Genomic DNA, 17682 nt, shown 5'->3' with positions numbered 1-17682 from the left:
AAATAATTTGTGTCCACTGCTGCCTCCAATAACTCTTTCAATTGTTGGCTCCTCTCTAATCAACGTGGCTAAATGTTCAAGGAAAACTGTGAACAGGAATGGACTGAGACTGTGTCCCTGATGGGTTGATCTAGATATTTAAGAAAAATGGAAATATCTTTCCATTAGTGACAACTGTAGCCCTGGGGCATAAATATAGATATTTTATCCATTTACAAAATCCGAATTTTGACAGCATAGCAAATAAAATGTAACATTCTACCCTGTCGAACGCTTTTTGGGCATCCAGTGATATGATAAATTCAGGGCATGAGTATGTTCTGTCCATCCATATTAGATGTAATAGTTTCCTCATGTTGTCTTGTTATATATTAGTATATTTATTTATATATAGTATAGCTTTCTTCTGACTTGCTCCTGGGCTAGCAGGGTTAGCTTCCATGATGGCAGTAGTTTTGAAGCCTCTGCACACTCGGCTTCATCTGGGTCATTGTGGAGCCCAAACCATATTATTCCTCGTAACTTTTGACTGGGTGCAAATATATATTACTTTAACAAGTGACCATTTACAAAGAGTTTTACAGTAAGGTTGTATAAAATTGTCAGCGGATTGTCAGAGCTTATCTAAGGCGCCGGCATTCCCTTGGTCTGCCCCACGTGACCCCTGAGTTGAGAAATATCTAATAATACATCAATGCTTATAGGGCAGCCCCTGACTAAAGATTTTCCTAACAGCTAACTAGCTGGTGGCAGCAGCTAGTACAGTTAGAATATGATAAGTGACTACCTGTGTTACAAGAGAAAAGGTCTGTGTTGCAATAATCCTCCTTCGTCCTGGTGAAAAGGCACAGCTCCCAAATGGACTATCCAACTAATGAAAAGTAGGTTGACTAAGACTCTTTTCATCAACTAATGGTTAAGTCGACTATTAGGGGGCAGTCCTACTGCTTACAGCCCCAACAACCTCCAGCTTGTATGTAGCCTGAGAGCCAAAACTCAGGATGAAAAGGTCCATAAACCACTCACCGCACCAGTCGCTGCTGCTCGGTCAGCCTGTTGCTTTGACCGCACAGTAATAATTTAAGATTTCAATTGTGTAATATCGACAACTCTTTGCTTATGTGGATTATGGTGGCTGAACAATATCTGTCTTTTTTCCCTCTCTTTATTGAAGAGCATGGTCTTTCAAGTTGATAGCATGACTCATTGATTTCACATTCAGGTGCTGATTATCTACTATCACTCTACTAGACTGAATCAAACCAAGCCACATTGCTACATGAATCAAAATGTTCTGTAGTAAAGATTCATCTGTGTGGATAAAGCAACGTGTCCTGCTTTAACTGAGATATTTTAGTCTAATTAACTAACTAAATCAGTCCTTCTGCCAGTACATTTATGAACATAATATATTTGTGAAAAACACCTAACTCCACACATAGAGCGAGAGGACAACTGTGGGAGGAGTGACAGTTGCAGCAGAGTCAACAAGACAGGAGACATTTGTTAAATTTTTTATGTTGCTGCTATCCTGATGTGTTTCTCAGAGAAGATTTAAGAAAGAGTAAATCTTATTTCATTTTTGGTCATCATTGTTGCACTCAGTTTGAACTGAAATGGAATCCAGGTTATCACTACCTACATTGAAGAAGACATTAAACCCTTGTGTTTCTGAATTTAAAAATTCATTGTGGAGTACTGTGAGTGCTTGATGTATTCCCCATGGCCCCTTTTCTTGTATGTTCCATTTGTGCATGTTTCTTTCCTTTTACGCCTTACATTTGTCTCTTGACCAAGAGGTTCTCTCAACGCTATGCTTCATGAAAATTTTAAATGACCCATAAATTATATACATTCATTAAAATTCTAAATATGCACACGCTTGCATGAACAAAATGACGTGGTAAGCAGAACATGCTGGTTGGAGAGGAAGTTGCAACCCAACAGAGGCGGATAAACTAAAGGACAATCTGCATTATCTGAAGTGTTAAAATGCATAATGCAGCCTGACTGTGAATGTGGAATTTTGTTGTCACATTTCCCTTGTCTCATCTTCCAAAGTCTCTAACCCCAACTGGTTGAGGCAGACAGCCGCCCACCTAGAGCTGGGGGTCTGTTTGAGGTTTCTGCCTCTTAAAAGGAAGTTTTTCCTTGTCACCGTCGCCAAATGCTTGCTCATGGTGAGAACAGTTGGGTCCCTGTAAATCATTTTATAAGGAGTACAGTCTAGACCTACTCTAATTGAAAAGTGTCCTGAGATAACTTTTGTTATGAATTGGTGCTATACAAATAAAATTGAATTGAATGGAATTGTTACATGGGGAATGCTTTAGTGTTGTTTTGTGTCTGATTAAGGGCTTTGTAAGCTAAAGTTAAATGCTGTATTTGTGAGACAAATGCTTCTCTTTCAGCAGTTGCTTATTCATAAATTATTTGTATGCATAGCTAACATGGGTTATTTTGATTAGAGACTTAGAGGGAGAGACCAAAGCCTCATGTTGGCTGGCTGAAAAATGAAATAAAACCAACAATCACACACAAAACATAAAGACAAACCTTCTTTAAATGTACTGTGACTGAACCACAAGTTGTAATGTTTACATAGCACAAATAATAGTTTGTTAAAATTCATCATTTCATCCCAATCTTCTTTTTAATTTATTGGACCATGAATTTGGTTCTCAGCAAATCTCCAGCTATCAAAGTGTGGTCATGTTAAACCGAGTATTAAGTAAGTATATACACACACATAAATAGGGGATTCATTCATTTTCACATGTAGAGCCAGCGACTTAGACCGATAAAAGCGTTTTAGCTTTGCTGCAAGAGAGCAGTTATTTTTACTTTTCTCAGCTGGAAGCAGGGCAAAAGAGAAAAGGGTGGCAGAGGGAGAGAGAAAAGCAATGTGTGAGTGTGTGTGTAATGGAGAGGAGGAGATGCAGAGGGAGGTATTAAATATGGAGACTATGCTGATGGTAAATGGGTCACCCTGTTAGGAGGCTACCTCAGACCCATATATGTTTTTCAGACAATCATAGAGACTCTGATTACTGGGCTAAAACACAACCAGGAGACTCTTAACTGTAATACGAAAAAAAATAAAGGCATATTAAATGTGTGTTCTTCTATAAATTATGTATACTTTACAGTACAGTATGTGTTTGATGGAACATTTAATTAGCCGAGCGAATGTGTGCTAGCGTTTGTGCAATGTTCTGCCACTTTATGGAAGTGTTGTATTAGCGTATGTGGGTGTGTGTATGGAGGCTTATGTGTTATCTTGAATTTGTGACAATAGCACAACCTACACGCTAGCCAGTATTTCCTGGTGCCTATACAGTATCTCTATGCTGTATTGTTATGCTGAAGGGACATGTTAATTGATTACTGGTAGTTGATCAACAGAAAATTCATCTTTTGTTTGATTTTCTCTGTTTTAAATCTTTAAAAGTTGAAAAGATTTGGTGGTTTTTGAATGTTCTGAGTCTTTGAAGAGCAAAAGGTCAGCGGTGTAGTTAGCTGCAAGAATGGGCAATCATGGGTTACGCGCTTTTATATTACAATATCAGAACTTTCTGGGAAAGTAAGTGAACCTAGAGTTAAAATAGTTTGTTTTTGGCTAATCCAAAGAAGTAAATGCCAGACAAATCCATCCATATCACATCCAAATTGGTTAGTGATGCCAAAATTGTGATTTCTTTGTGTTTTCTTTAATTTTCTCAAATTTTTAGTTAATGTTCCTGAGGCTCTTAAATTGAGAGCTGCCAAGGTCTTTGCATTGTTATGAAACCTTGCTGTGTACACATGTTTAAAGAAAAAGCTAAATGTTTCATGATTATACTGTAAGTCGAATAGCTGTTGTAGCATTGCAAGTATTGGAACGGGCATGTTTTGATTTATTTTAAAATGTATAATTAAAGGGTAAAAGTTACAAAAAGATTTTTAAAAACGTCATAATAAAAATGGAAATTAACACATCTCATTTAAAGATCTATTTGTACGGAACTGGTTAGACTAAATAATATCCTTAAGTGCAATACAAATATTTGTATGTATTTGAAAAAAATTATTTGGAATTTTGGAACAATTTATTGATTTCTAATGTCACCTTTCAATTTTTCTATTCAGTGTTTTTCTAATGTGCCACATTATTGCAATGCTTTTGAGTTAAAATAGCTTCATTTTGGGGCTTTTTTTTTGCCACCTCTTAACGTCTCCATGCCACCCTCTTGTCATGAATATTTATCTAGATTAATTTAATGGAATCCATTAATAAATAATTCCCACTTTTCCCATTTAGCATAATAATGATGTCTTCCATTCAACAGATATGTATTGATATTAAAAGATAAGTAGATAAGTGGGTGACTAAACAATTACAGCAACATCACCACTTCTATGGCACAGTATGTTTATTATGCCATGCTATGCTAAAACATTCATGTTCCTGTGGAGGAAAAGTGAAACATTCAGCCTTTACTCTTTTGCGTAATGTGACAATCAGGACCTGCTTGTGTCATCAGCAGAAAATCATCAAGCCTGTGGCTATTTTTAGGTGTGCTGACTTAACAGTGGCTCAAAAGGTAAATCAGTGGAGGTCAGGGACACCACATATGTGCACAAGCCTCATCAGCACATTGCAAGGTGCTGCCACAGAGCTTGAAAAGTCAGATGTGCTCTATGTATGTGTATTATTACAGTAAATCTCCCAGTTTGCAATTCCCTTTAGTGGAAACTGTTACTTTACTCTCACAATTAAGTCTTGTTAGAGCTGTATATCCATGATGTTTCATTCCATCCGTGACTCAAGCGAAGATCTCAAAACAGACAGCTTTGTCAAACAATTGGCCTGTGTGAACAAAAGCACTGCCGGTGGCGTGCAGCTCCTCACCGCGCGACCTCTTCTAGACACTGAGGCTGACTCTGTTGTCTGACCCTCCATAAACAAAAGGACAATAGAGGAACATGAGAGTAGCACAGAGTAGGACAGAGGGAAACTGGCCAGAATGCTGTAATTCCCTACAGACCACTGTCTTCACCCACTCTACCCTCAGGTTGCAACATTAAGATTGAATAGACCAATTTCCCATTTAATTAAGGATGCTGGCTCTCAGTGTCATGACAGAAACTTGCTGGAAAACAAAATTAGTCTTTTAGAAGTATGTTTGCACATGACACCTTTTTTTATTACACACCACACATTGAAAGAGATCTGACAGCTTTAGTTCAAACATGACACATGGAATTCCAGTGAGAAATGGTAGATATAGCAGTAACTTTAACACAGGCTAAAGTCATATAGTAATTACTGCAGATGGTAGAAGAAGAGAGCAACTTATGATGTTACATGCCTGCAGTGTATGTAGGCAAAGCTTCATGAAAATATGTCTGTATCTTTCTTGGAAAAGTCATAACAACATTATGCATTTTCGACACAAAGTCTTCATTTGTCAAGGTCTATATATAAATAGCCTCACAAACTTCTGCACTGTTCACTAAAGGGAAATTACCCATTTCCACCCTGCTTTGTACCATTATAATGTGGCTAGTGTATGCAAATGAACCAGTTTAACATCCCACTATGCTGCCTGCACCAAGAGCATCCTGCTCATTTGCTGCCAGATATGGCACATTTTCTCCAGCTCTAGGGCTTTAGTTCAAACTACAGATTGCTCTTTTGCATTTTTTGTATGCCGGCCTCCACGGACAGTCGGATTGATAGATTCATTTGCCAGCAAATCGGGGAACTCAGTGTAAGGGCAAAATGGAGTTATGGAAAACATTGTTCATTTGCATACACTATCCACACTGTCATGTTACAAAGCTGGTTGACAATTCGCAAAACTTCCCTTTAAAAAGGCCATAAACATGTAGTAATCTTACCTTTGGTTCTGACCAGGCTGCTAGTTATTGTATTTACTCTGAGATGTGTCAACATCAAGGCATTATAAACATGTGTAGCTCAATCCCTTCTGTTGCTTTCATTTTAAGATTAATTTCCCCTTAAACAGAGTGCTAGGGGTAATCATTTAAACCTTCAAAGTCCATTATTAATCTAATTTTCATTAATGGGAAGCCCATCTTTATATATTCCAATGATAAAAGTGATTGATTGATTGTTTAAGCACCGTGAAAAGTTGCTCATAACTAAAAATGAGAATTTGATGTATGCACATTTACATTATATCATCAGAAACAAAACCTTTTTGTTTGTAAAGTTATACAATATACTGTATATGTGATATCTAAAACATAGCATTCCAGCTGCAGCACAGCCCCGGTAAATCCCCGGTAAATCTCTTAATCTACAACCACACCAGTTTGTTAAATTCAGCAAGGTCAATCAAGCAACCTGCAAGGAACTGAAGGAGATAAGATCCATATTAACTATGCCAAGGATGTTCTGTTTTTTGTGTGCAAGTGCCCTGTGGTGAAATAATTAAAATGAGAGGACCAGACTGGCTCTTTAGATGGCACTGCCAGCAACTTGGGCACACTTTTTTCATGTTAAGAATGTGCAGGAAATGAATCACACCATTTCCCTTATTTCTCCTTTTCACCTTTCATTCTACAAATACCTTATATTTCTCACTTCTACTCTGATCTTAATGTTCTTTGTATCTTTATATCTGTCTTAGAAAGTCACCAAGGCCTTGAACTCAATAAGTTGTTTTCTTTTGTCTTAACACAACTCACGTCCTCATTTCTTCACAGGATACTAATGAGCTGGTGGCCATTAAGAAGTTCAAAGACAGCGAAGGTGAGTGAAGGAGCTGGTGAGGGAGAAATGTAGTGGAGAGACAGAGGAAGACCCAATCAGCTGTATAATTTCTGTATCTTTAATTTTTATGCAGAAAATGAGGAGGTCAAGGAGACGACTCTTCGGGAGCTGAAGATGCTTCGGACGCTGAAGCAAGACAATATCGTCGAGCTGAAGGAGGCTTTTCGCAGGAGGGGGAAACTCTACCTTGTCTTTGAATATGTTGAGAGGGTCAGCTTAATGACACTATGATTATATGCATACTATGCACGCATGAATTTTTATATTACATATCTCTATTCTGCTGTATCTAGACTCTAAGTTTCAGGATGTTGAGATTGCTCAGTTGAGCATAAAAAAAGCATCACCATGGCAACATATGAACTATGCTGTTGGTGAATAATGGTATTCCCCACTGTGTTGCCAGGGTATCCAGCCAAGTGTTTATTTCATGACAGGTTTTATTTTTATACTTATAATGCATGGCATCCCCTCTCAATCCCCAGTCAGGGTTTAAACAAAAGGGGGAGAGGAATCCCCACTGTAAGAATTATCTAGGCAACTATATTATACTTATTATTATTTATGTATAGTTAAAACTGCAGCTCCACATTGTAGCTGTTTCTACAGGTTAATTTGTTGTGGTTTGCAGAACATGCTGGAGCTCTTAGAGGAACTGCCCAATGGTGCACCGCCTGACAAAGTCCGTAGCTACATCTACCAGCTCATCAAAGCTATCAACTGGTGTCATAAGAATGAAATAGTACACAGAGGTGAGGAGTTTATTTTCTTTATTTCCATACGTATCGACTGCAAAAATATCAATGACGCTTAGTTGTGTTGACACTTAAAAACACATTTTTCAAATGCAAAACAAGGGAAAGAAATCTGCCAGTGATGTAAACATTTTGTTGACACTTTTGAAGCTTGAAGTTGTGCCCAGTCACAGACGTTTACTTTAAAATGACTACTTTAATCAGTGTGAAAAACATAAACTGCTCCAAGCAACCGCTACCAGTTACGAGTTTCTGATCACTCTGATAATCAGGCAAATTAGGAGGTTGATTACAACACATTTCTTTGTAAACAGCATTTAGATCTTAATGTAAGAAAATATTTCTGTAAATAGATGAAAATGTAAAAGGAAAAATAGATGAGAGATGTTGTCGCTCAGACAGAATTTTAAGTTACAACAACAGCTCTCAGGTTATGAAAGAGAAAGATGCAGATGGTAGTCAAGTTATGTGTTATGTCAGTGAATTGTGGGATTGGATTGCAGGATGCGATTGAAACATATTGTTGACAGCCTTTTGTCTGCATCCCTCCTTCAGATATCAAGCCGGAAAACCTCCTCATCAGCTCGGAGGATGTTCTCAAACTCTGTGACTTTGGTGAGTCTTTGGTTTTTTTCTTTCTGTACTTTACGGCAGCCATATTGTCACAAGAGATTTACAGGTGCACTGCAGTAAAACCATACAGTCTCTGCACATTTGCCTTGTCAAATAAAGGTAATTGCTAGTAAAATCCTGGTATTTGTTTAACAGACTGAATCAGCTTTTACTGGCAATTTATTAGACACTCTGCTGTGTGTGTGTAGAGTCATTGTAATGCTGTCAAATTAACTGTGATTTTTGTAGTTATTTCTGTGATTCCATTTTGGGCAGTTTGGTTACTTGGGCTCAGTTCACTGTGAAAAATCCCACCATTAATTTGTCACCTTGTAAGTTGTTAATCACAGGGATCAATTCTGCCACTGGGAAGCAGCCAACCAGCATACTAAAATGTACTCTGGTGGTTGTTATCACAATGAATCTGCCAAAGGTATATTTCAGGAAAGTCAGGTGAATGTTAGGAACCTGTGTCTCCTATAATATACTAATAAATTGTATTGATACAGCACAGTTTAATCATTTTACAGTTTCCCAGGTGTGTATTTTACATTTGGATGAGTCTTTGCAAAATCACACGGTCAATTAGCTTTGCATAATTGGCTAATGCAACCCTACTGAGTCAGCTGGGGTGAGATTTGTTTGTTATTCACTGTTGGAGCTGGCATGCTGTTTATTGTGATTTTTCATGGTTAAAATTGACTCTCTGTACACCAGTTATCTACAGCATGGTCTCAGCCTGCCTGCAGTGACATAACTAATTAGAGTCTGGTCACATAAGAAGACGACTATGTTGTGAGTGTAGCTGTCCAAAACGAGTGTTGATTGTACCATATTCTTACTAATTAGCTATTTATACATTTATGTGAAGGACTGTAAATTGTCTGAATATTATCACTAAGTACTGGTTGTCTAAAATACTGCATCAAGTTTATGTGATTTATTCATTACCATGTTACTCTGGCTCAGGTTTTGCTCGTAACCTGTCTGAAGGAACAGATGCCAATTACACTGAGTATGTGGCTACAAGGTGGTACCGCTCGCCTGAGCTGCTGCTGGGGTGAGTCTGTGTGTGTGTGTGTGTGTGTGTGTGTGTGTGTGTGTGTGTGTGTGTGTGTGTAGGAGAGACTATGTGAGAAACAAGGAGAGAGAGAAAGAGACCTCATGTTGCAAATCATTCTCAGCATTTATTTTTTATCTTCACAGAGCACCAGATGGATGGAGTTTTTGTATAAGGTTTTATCAGGCAGGGACACACTGATCCATATTTTTCTCTGCTGATAGCATTTTCAATACCTCGATTCAGGATATTAGCAGATACAGAATACCAATGCAATACCAGTACATTTTCCCAATTCATCTGTAAAACCCAGTGAAAATAACTCATTAAAATCATTTTATGTAAGCTAACATGACGCCAGACGCTAAAAACTCTGCCATGACTGAATTAAAGTAAGTGATAGTGAAAACACATCCGAGTTTTATAATGATAACAAAGAAACTATAAATAAAGCAACCACCACTGTGCCAGTCATTACAAAAACTGAGAGCAAAGTTCGAACAATCCCAAATGTGTTGGGATGAATATTCTGGGAAATATGATGCATCAGGCATGTAGAATATTTCCATCTGATTGAACGGTGCAGATGTGAGTGTGTGTAGGAGATTAAGTGAGAAACAGTGGTGTCACAACACTGTCGCATCACAGCGAGAGGGTTTTGGTCTCAAACCTGCAGACTGACTGGGGCCTTTCTACGTGGGTTTCCTCTGGGTTCTCTGGTGTCCTCCCTCAGACATGCAGGTTAGGTTAATTGGCAACTCTAATTGCCCGTAAAGGTGTGAATGTGAGCGTGAATAGTTTGCCTCTATGTGTTTGACTGGCGGCTTAGACCCTCAAGGATAAGTGGGGAGCTAATGGACAGATGGAAGAACGGTCCAGCCATAAAAAAAACATGGAGTCTCGGTAGATACCCGATTAAATTCCAGTATTGGTGCCAATACCAATCTTGCATAGCGGATTGGTATCCCATCCCTCATATATAATAATGTAAGGTTGTTTGATACGCTAAAATAGGCTACAGATGGCCAGTAGTTTCCAGGTATCCATGAGGGAATTACAGGAAGTCCCCAGAGATATGAGCAGCAGAAGTTACTCCAATAAAATTATGCATGAAATGACTACTCTGCTCTTAGTTGTCAGTCCTAATACACCACCCTTAGTCCAGCTTTACAGTTATGTGTACAGCAGTTAAGTTAATGTTAAGGGTTAAATTAAGTATTGTCCATGTCTATCTAAAATTGTCCTTATTTTTATTTTATTTCATGGTTTTTAAGGTTTAGTGTGCGTCTTTGTGCACAAGGTTCAGTCCCATTAACCAATTTGTGTGCGTTTTCATCCTCATTGTTTTAATTCAGATCACAGCTTTACTCTTCTCCAAAAAGAGCCGATGATTCACCCGCTACAACATGATGACATGAACCATTGTGCGTGCACCGTATCCCGAGATCAAATTTTAGTTTCTCAGTTGTTTTTGTTGCTTATGTTGTTTTTGTTGCTTTTGCTGCATTGAATCTCCATTATAGCTTGGAGACAGCTGAACGTCATCTAGCCCCACTGCTGTAGCCTGATTTAGTAAATGCCCTGGAACATTTATTGAGACAGCGTTTGAATGCCACCCACTCAAATACTCTCTCCCTCCAACACCACCGCTCCTCTGCTTCTCTGCTGCCAGATCTCTCGCCATTTCTCACCAGACTCCTCAGCGCCATTCCCTCAGAAATGACCATCTTCTTTATGTGCATCTCCATCAGAAACACAGCATCCATCATTTTATTTGACCTCACCACCATCACCAATAACATCACCTCCATCGCCATTCCTCCTCATTGTCATATCCACTCCGTTTTAGTGACTTCATGTTCACCCCTATCATCCTCATTTCCATTTTCACCATCATCACTCCTGCCATATAATTGACAAGGTCATCACAAGCTAACGTTGACATTCTTCACATAAATTATATTTTGTCTCTCTCTCAGGGCTCCCTACGGAAAGGCAGTGGACATGTGGTCAGTGGGGTGTATCCTTGGGGAGCTAAGTGACGGACAGCCCTTGTTTCCAGGGGAAAGTGAAATAGATCAGGTTGGTGAGCCCCATGAAGTGATGAAACAAGGTTGACAGAAAATTAATCAACAACAATTTTAATAAACTATTAAACGTTTGAAATAATTTGTCATATAAAAATGGCATATAGGTTCTCCACTGTGAGGATTTTCAGCTTTTCTTTATCTCTCATCTTTATTAAGCGAATCTTTGTGTTTTTTAACTGTTGTTCAGACAAAATAAATGGTTTCTCTGTAGCTGACGTGAGCCAAAAGAGTTCACTTGCAAAAACAGATAAACACCATTCTTAAAATGAAAAAGCCAACACCTATTTGGTGTATTTTGGCATTTTCCTAGAGTGCACAAATAAAAATTTTTATCACAAAACAAACAATACAAATCTGTTTTCGCAAATGAAACCTTTGATTTTCCTAATGTAATAAAATAGAAATTTTAAAGGGAGCATTTAACGGTGATATAAATGCATGTGAAAAAATATTTTTTGTGGTTCAACACCTCGACAAGACCAGTGTGTGTGTCTGTTGCACATTGACAGTTTAGATCAGACAAAATATGGAAGCTGGCAATCAGCATTTGTCGTTATTCTCTGTCATTTTATAGATTAGGCCAGTCAAATTTATTTATAGTATACAGCCCAAAATCAGAATGTATTTTGTTTTAACGCAAAGGTCAAAGGTGCCTGCAAATGCGTGCAAACAGCTGAAAAGAAGAGAGCCGTTTTCAGCCTTCATTTGTTGTATGTCTGCAAACAACAAAGAAGATATTTATGTAATGATGATCCTCAAACAGCCGATTGACTAATTAAAAAATTTGCAACAATAAATCTCAATAATCCTCCCAACAATTATGGAATGGATGGAGTAGAAGTTAGATTGTTAAACAGTCATTACATTTTTACAGCCTTTTGTAAAAAAAAATCCTCATAATATTACACATGGTGTTAAACATGATACACCACAAGAGTCTTGTTGAAGTGCAGTTAAGTCTACTGTCACTATTAACTATGGTGCTGATTCATTTTATCTCCAGCTCTTTACCATTCAGAAGGTTTTGGGGCCACTTCCTGCCGAACAGATGAAACTCTTCTACAATAATCCTCGCTTTCATGGAATCAGGGTAGGAAATCTTTCATCTTGTCTATAGCCACTGGTATTCTTCTTCTTTGCTTCTTTTTCTTTCTCCTCCTCCTCCATTCTGTTTTTACCTCCTTTCCTTTTCTCTGCAGCTCTGTCTCCTTATCTCTCTCTCTCTCTCTCTCTCTCTCTCTCTCTCTCTCTCTCTCTCTCGTTCGCTCGCTCGCTCTCTCTCTCTCTCGTGGCAGTGTTCCCAGCACCATAACTGAGTGGATTGCTATGACTCATGAGATAGGTGGTTGGTGTTCAGTTTAGCAGCAAGAGAAAATGTCCCAGAAGGCCGAATAAGACTTTGTGTGTACATGTGTGTGTGTGTGTGTGTGTGTGTGTGTGTGTGTGTGTGTGTGTGTGTGTGTGTGTGTGTGTGTGTGAGCGTGTGTTTGGTAGTTTGTTTAGTGTGATCCAGTGATAGATTTCTGTGTGATCTGAAGTGAGAGCTACTTTTTTTACTGGCAGGAACATCTACTGTATGTTGAAAATCTTAATAGTGATTTTCATTGCACAAAAAAAGTTCAGTTTGGATAAAAATTTGATCCAGTACTTTTGTGTTTGTGTGTGTCTGTGTGTCTGTGCCAGTTTCCCTCTGTTACTCATCCTCAGACTTTGGAGAGAAGGTACCAAGGCATCTTGAGTGGTTTGATGTTGGATCTGATGAAGGTAAAATACCAAAGAATATGCCAAGTACTCAAAATCAAACAGAATTTACATGGACATCCATCCTTAATCTATCCACTTTTATTCCTATTAACCTTCATCAATAATTCATATTTGTATTGATTACATTTGAGATACAAACCACTAAAATATGTTCTTTCCATGTGCCTTTTTTCATCAGAACCTGTTGCTGCTAAACCCGACTGAACGTTATTTGACAGAGCAGAGTTTGAACCACCCGGCCTTCCAACCTCTGAGGCAGGCAGAGAGAGAGCGGCCTCCTCCTGCATCTCCCAACCCACCACGCTCTTCCAAGAGGAAAACACACCATCATGGAGAGAACACAGTTCCTACAAGGTTAGACTACGTTCCTTTATTTTGACTTTCCTGCCATTGGCCGACTATTTCAGTCACCATTCTCCTCCCTTTTCACTATCTGCGTGTTACTGTTTTCAAAGTCCCTGTCACTACATGAAACAACACCAACCTCCGAGCTAGCAACCTCCACGCTGAAAATGGCAAGTTACCCTAACCCGGTCTCTACAAACGTAAACAAACTAACAGCTGTTACCTTTACATGCACACTCACATGCAAATGTAACATCAAAACAAGTTCCCCCCAACACTATTAGATTAAAACTACCTATCTAGGGCCAGTGTTTGGTTTGTCCGTTCTGAGCTACTGTGGAAAAGTGGTGGCCTCCATGGGAGGCAACCCGAGTGATAGTAGATATAAAAGACTCATTCTAAAGAAAAACATAAAGATTCTTATTTTCTTGTGATTATACATTAATGAAAACATAGTTTTGTATATTATATGCCATTTCTGCCAATAGATCATCCTAAATGTTACACACTGGACCTTTAAGCCGGATATAATGCAAGTGTATTGACAACCTTATTTGTCCGTCCATCTGCCCCTCCAGGAGTCACACTAAGAGCACGAGCCGTCGCTCCAACAGCAAAGAATGTTCCAGCCTCCCTCGCCATGGTGACCTCCATCACCTCAGCAACAAGAGTTTCTTAAATGGTAACAAACCACCCCCGTCCAGTTTAAGTCCTACGCTCCACCCCAAGGGCCAGTACATGTCTCAGACCCTTAATCGTTCTGCCTCATCCAGCAAAGACCTGGCTAACAACAACCTGCCACACCTCCTTAGTCCCAAAGAAGCCAAAGGCAAGACAGAGTTTGATTTTAGCTTGGGACCCTCCCCAAAGCTGCCAGACCAGGGACACGGGGCAAAGTATGGCCACAGCAAACCAAGCTCCTCTCGCTCTCAGCAGCAGCAGCAGCAGCAACAACAGCAGCAGCAGCAGCAGCAGCAGCAGCAGCAGCAGCAGGCCAGTCGCCACACCTTCCTGGAAAACAAGACCAACACACTGCAGTCTGGAGCAGACAAACAACATGGCCGACACGTCCATAGTATGGCCGACTCTGCCCACGGATCCATGTCCTCCTCTTCTAAGAGTTCAGCCTCTTATCTGAGCCTGTCCAAGAGCCACAGCGCGCTGAGTGATGCCAAATCTGTAGGAAACCTCAGCGATGGTCGACTCCACCCAGATGACCCAAACTCCAGCTCAACAGCAGGGGTGGGGCCCAGTGCCCGTTTCTTCCCCGCCAGTTGTTTAGACCTCAACACCACTTCAGGTCTTCCGGGGCCACCCGGCAGCCCCTCTGCTCGACACAGCGATCGATCCGGGCACAGCCCCGCCTCTCGTAGCAGCGGGAATGTCCGCATGGAGAGCAGCACACTGGACTCCTCATCCAGACACAAATCTAGACATAAAACTTTAGCCCCAGGTAGGTTTAAGAGATTACAAAGATTTGTATTCAAGATTCAACTTTATTGTCCACTAAATTAAAAGTGTGAATTTGCATTTGGCTTCAGGCTTCAACCAGATTTAATTTTTTATTTTATGTAAAGTATTTATGTACAATGCAACAAACTCTAGATCTCAGAGCCCACCCTAGCTCAACAAAAACAGACAGAAAGCCATATTACTAATAAGTAACTAACATATCACCTATGACATACACAGTCCCCACAGAAAAAAGACATGGGTCTTCCTCTTGAAATGGTCACCACATCTTTTCTCCAGCTATACCTAATTTAAAAGCCATTTTCCAGTCTTTAGGCTGAGACCATCCCAAAATATACAACTAACTCATAATCTACCTGTAAATATCTGTCAGAAATAAAAAAGAAGAAGTAACAGTGAAAAATTAGTTTTCTGTTTTATATCTGTATCTGTGAAATTTGAAGATGTCACTGTGGACTATGGGTATTCTTCACCCAGTTTATAGATTGAACGCTTAATCGAACAAAATAATAGAATAATCGACAATGAAAATAATCATTACTTGAAGCTCTAATGACTTTTCTAATGACTCTTTTCGCTCTTCTCCTGTCTTCGTCTCCAGAGGAGGCCGGTGCTCCGGAGCTCTTAGACCCAGGAGGAGCAGGGATGCCCTCCACTCACACTCTGCCTTCTCCACATGAGTCTTATCATTATGGCCTAGGCTATACTTCCCCCTTCTCCTCTCAGCAACGTCCTCAACGCCACTCCATGTACGTGAGGAGGGAGCGCCACCGACCACACGGGGTCGAGAGTGGGATGGCGGGCTTGCCTGCGCCGGGGCAGGCGATACCGACACGTGCCAGTAGCCTGCAGCTCCTCTCCCCTCAAATGCAGCACCGGACCACCCTCACTGGACATTCAGTGAGCTCTTCAAGAGAGGACTGCACTGATGACATGACGAGGGTTAGTGACAGTCCTGTGAGTGTGGTGGTAGTTAAAGGAAACATTAATACAAAAATACTGACACTAACACTATTAAAAGGGTCGTATAGGATCCATTATAGCATATGGTGATGTATTACTATTATTTCCAGGAGTAAAAGGCCGATTGTAGACAATATATATTCTACCACAGCTACAATATTAGGAATATTAGAATAGTATTATTCTGAAAAAATCACTATAACTTCAATAGACCATAATGCAATCAAACTATTGTTGCTCCACCAGCACTATCACTGAAGCTCTCCACCTGCACTTACAATCCACATCTAAAGGCCACAAGTTAACACCGTTTAATAGGCGTTTGTTTGTTTTGTTTGTTTTTTACCTTTATTTCACGTGGAATATTCCCAGTGAGATTCAAGATCTATATATATATAAGTATAAGTTTCAGATAAAAGAAAAAACAATAGATTTAAAACAATAAACAGTACTAGGAAGTGTTAAAGATTAATCTGGGAAATGTTGGATATAACAGAAGCAACAGACGATGAGGCAGGTTGATGAAAAAAAGGGTAAATACACAGGACAAAAAATACCACATTTCCTGATTTGCATTCAAGCCCACACATTCAAGGTATTAAACATCGTCAGTGTGTCTGAGGGTGAATTTGTTCTTTAATACATGTATTGGCAATGTGTGCAAGAATGCATATTTCACAAGTTGATGTGTGTGTGCAGGGACTGTCACTGTCTCACATTATCATTGCCTCTGCTTCATGCTGCTTGTCCAGTCTGCTTTGACCTGCGCCTGTCCGTCTTCTCAACAGAGTGAGCAGTCCCCTAAAGACATGAGCCACCCTTGCGCCCCCATCAAAGACTCTACGAGGGACAACACTGCTGCTTTTCATACACAGCGCACTAAAAACGAGGTCCGACCCCCTGACTCCTCCCTCAGCAAACACAGCCAGTAGCTCTTCTGACCGCCGGTTTCCATAGCTTTTTCTGTTTCTACTCAGGTCAACAGCTTCACTGCACGTTGTCGCTGGTATAAATGTAACCTCACTGAAAAGCTCTAAGATTGTCCCGAATGTCTTGTTGATGTGAGCCAGCAAAGAATGTGATAGCTAATGATAAGCAATAAAGTGTGATTAAATGGAGATTATCAATCACAAAGCTGAAGATACTGAGGAACTTCTATTTGTACTTGTATGGTCCTGTGTCCATGTGTGTATTTGTGCGTTTGTGTGTCCACATGATGTCTGCGTCTCTTAGGTTGGTATGTATCACGACCCTCATGGTGACGATGGAGGTTCCTCCAAGGAGAACAGGATGATCTTCACTGAGTCTATGCCTCGGAGAGTAGGCAGCTTCTACCGAGGTAAGGAACAGGAATCACAGAAGAGATCTGTGTAGTGTGGCATCATGAAAGTGATTTCTTTTTGTTTTTAGGCAAGTGTATCTCCTTTAAACAAGTCAACTCAAAATGTTTCACATAACACAGAATGAGGCAAATAGAAAAGCTATTTAATGCAACATAAAAACACACATATAAATATGGTTCAATTAAATTTAAATTAAGCCCAAATGGAATAAAACAAAATAGGCAATAGCCATGCTAGCAGCTCTCTGTGGTTGTATTTGGCACAGATAAATGCTAACATGCTCACAATGACAATGCTAGCATGTTGAAGTTTAGCAGGTATGTTTACCATATTGGCCATCTTAGTTTAGTGCGTTAGAATGCTAACATTTTAGCCGTAAACACAAAGTACATCTGAGGTTGATGGGAATGTCATGGTTTTGCAAGTACTGGACAAATTACATTTTGACCTCACGACAGTGCTAGAGGAAAAGTTGGGTTATTAAAATATTACAATT

The 17682-nt window shown here is 39.7% G+C and overlaps 1 protein-coding gene across 6 annotated transcripts in view; it reads left to right on the top strand.

The window, feature by feature from the left end:
* Positions 1-17682, top strand: part of cdkl5 (cyclin-dependent kinase-like 5) — a 42816-nt gene that overhangs the window by 15180 nt on the left and 9954 nt on the right. For 5 of the 6 annotated variants that reach the window (XM_051379077.1, XM_051379080.1, XM_051379078.1 and 2 more), the window contains exons 4-16: positions 6715-6760; positions 6855-6991; positions 7413-7533; positions 8092-8151; positions 9118-9208; positions 11188-11290; positions 12302-12388; positions 12982-13062; positions 13241-13416; positions 13986-14860; positions 15482-15822; positions 16632-16733; positions 17077-17182. In XM_051379077.1, the coding sequence (XP_051235037.1) occupies positions 6715-6760; positions 6855-6991; positions 7413-7533; positions 8092-8151; positions 9118-9208; positions 11188-11290; positions 12302-12388; positions 12982-13062; positions 13241-13416; positions 13986-14860; positions 15482-15822; positions 16632-16733; positions 17077-17182 (2326 nt within the window). The remainder of the gene's footprint in view (positions 1-6714; positions 6761-6854; positions 6992-7412; positions 7534-8091; positions 8152-9117; positions 9209-11187; positions 11291-12301; positions 12389-12981; positions 13063-13240; positions 13417-13985; positions 14861-15481; positions 15823-16631; positions 16734-17076; positions 17183-17682) is intronic. The other variant, XM_051379079.1, reaches the window with a different exon arrangement.

Source organism: Dicentrarchus labrax, unplaced genomic scaffold (assembly GCF_905237075.1).
Source record: "Dicentrarchus labrax unplaced genomic scaffold, dlabrax2021, whole genome shotgun sequence".
Classification (NCBI taxonomy): domain Eukaryota; kingdom Metazoa; phylum Chordata; class Actinopteri; family Moronidae; genus Dicentrarchus; species Dicentrarchus labrax.
The sequence above is the reverse complement of the archived record's forward strand: the minus strand, read 5'-3'. Positions and strand labels throughout refer to the sequence as shown.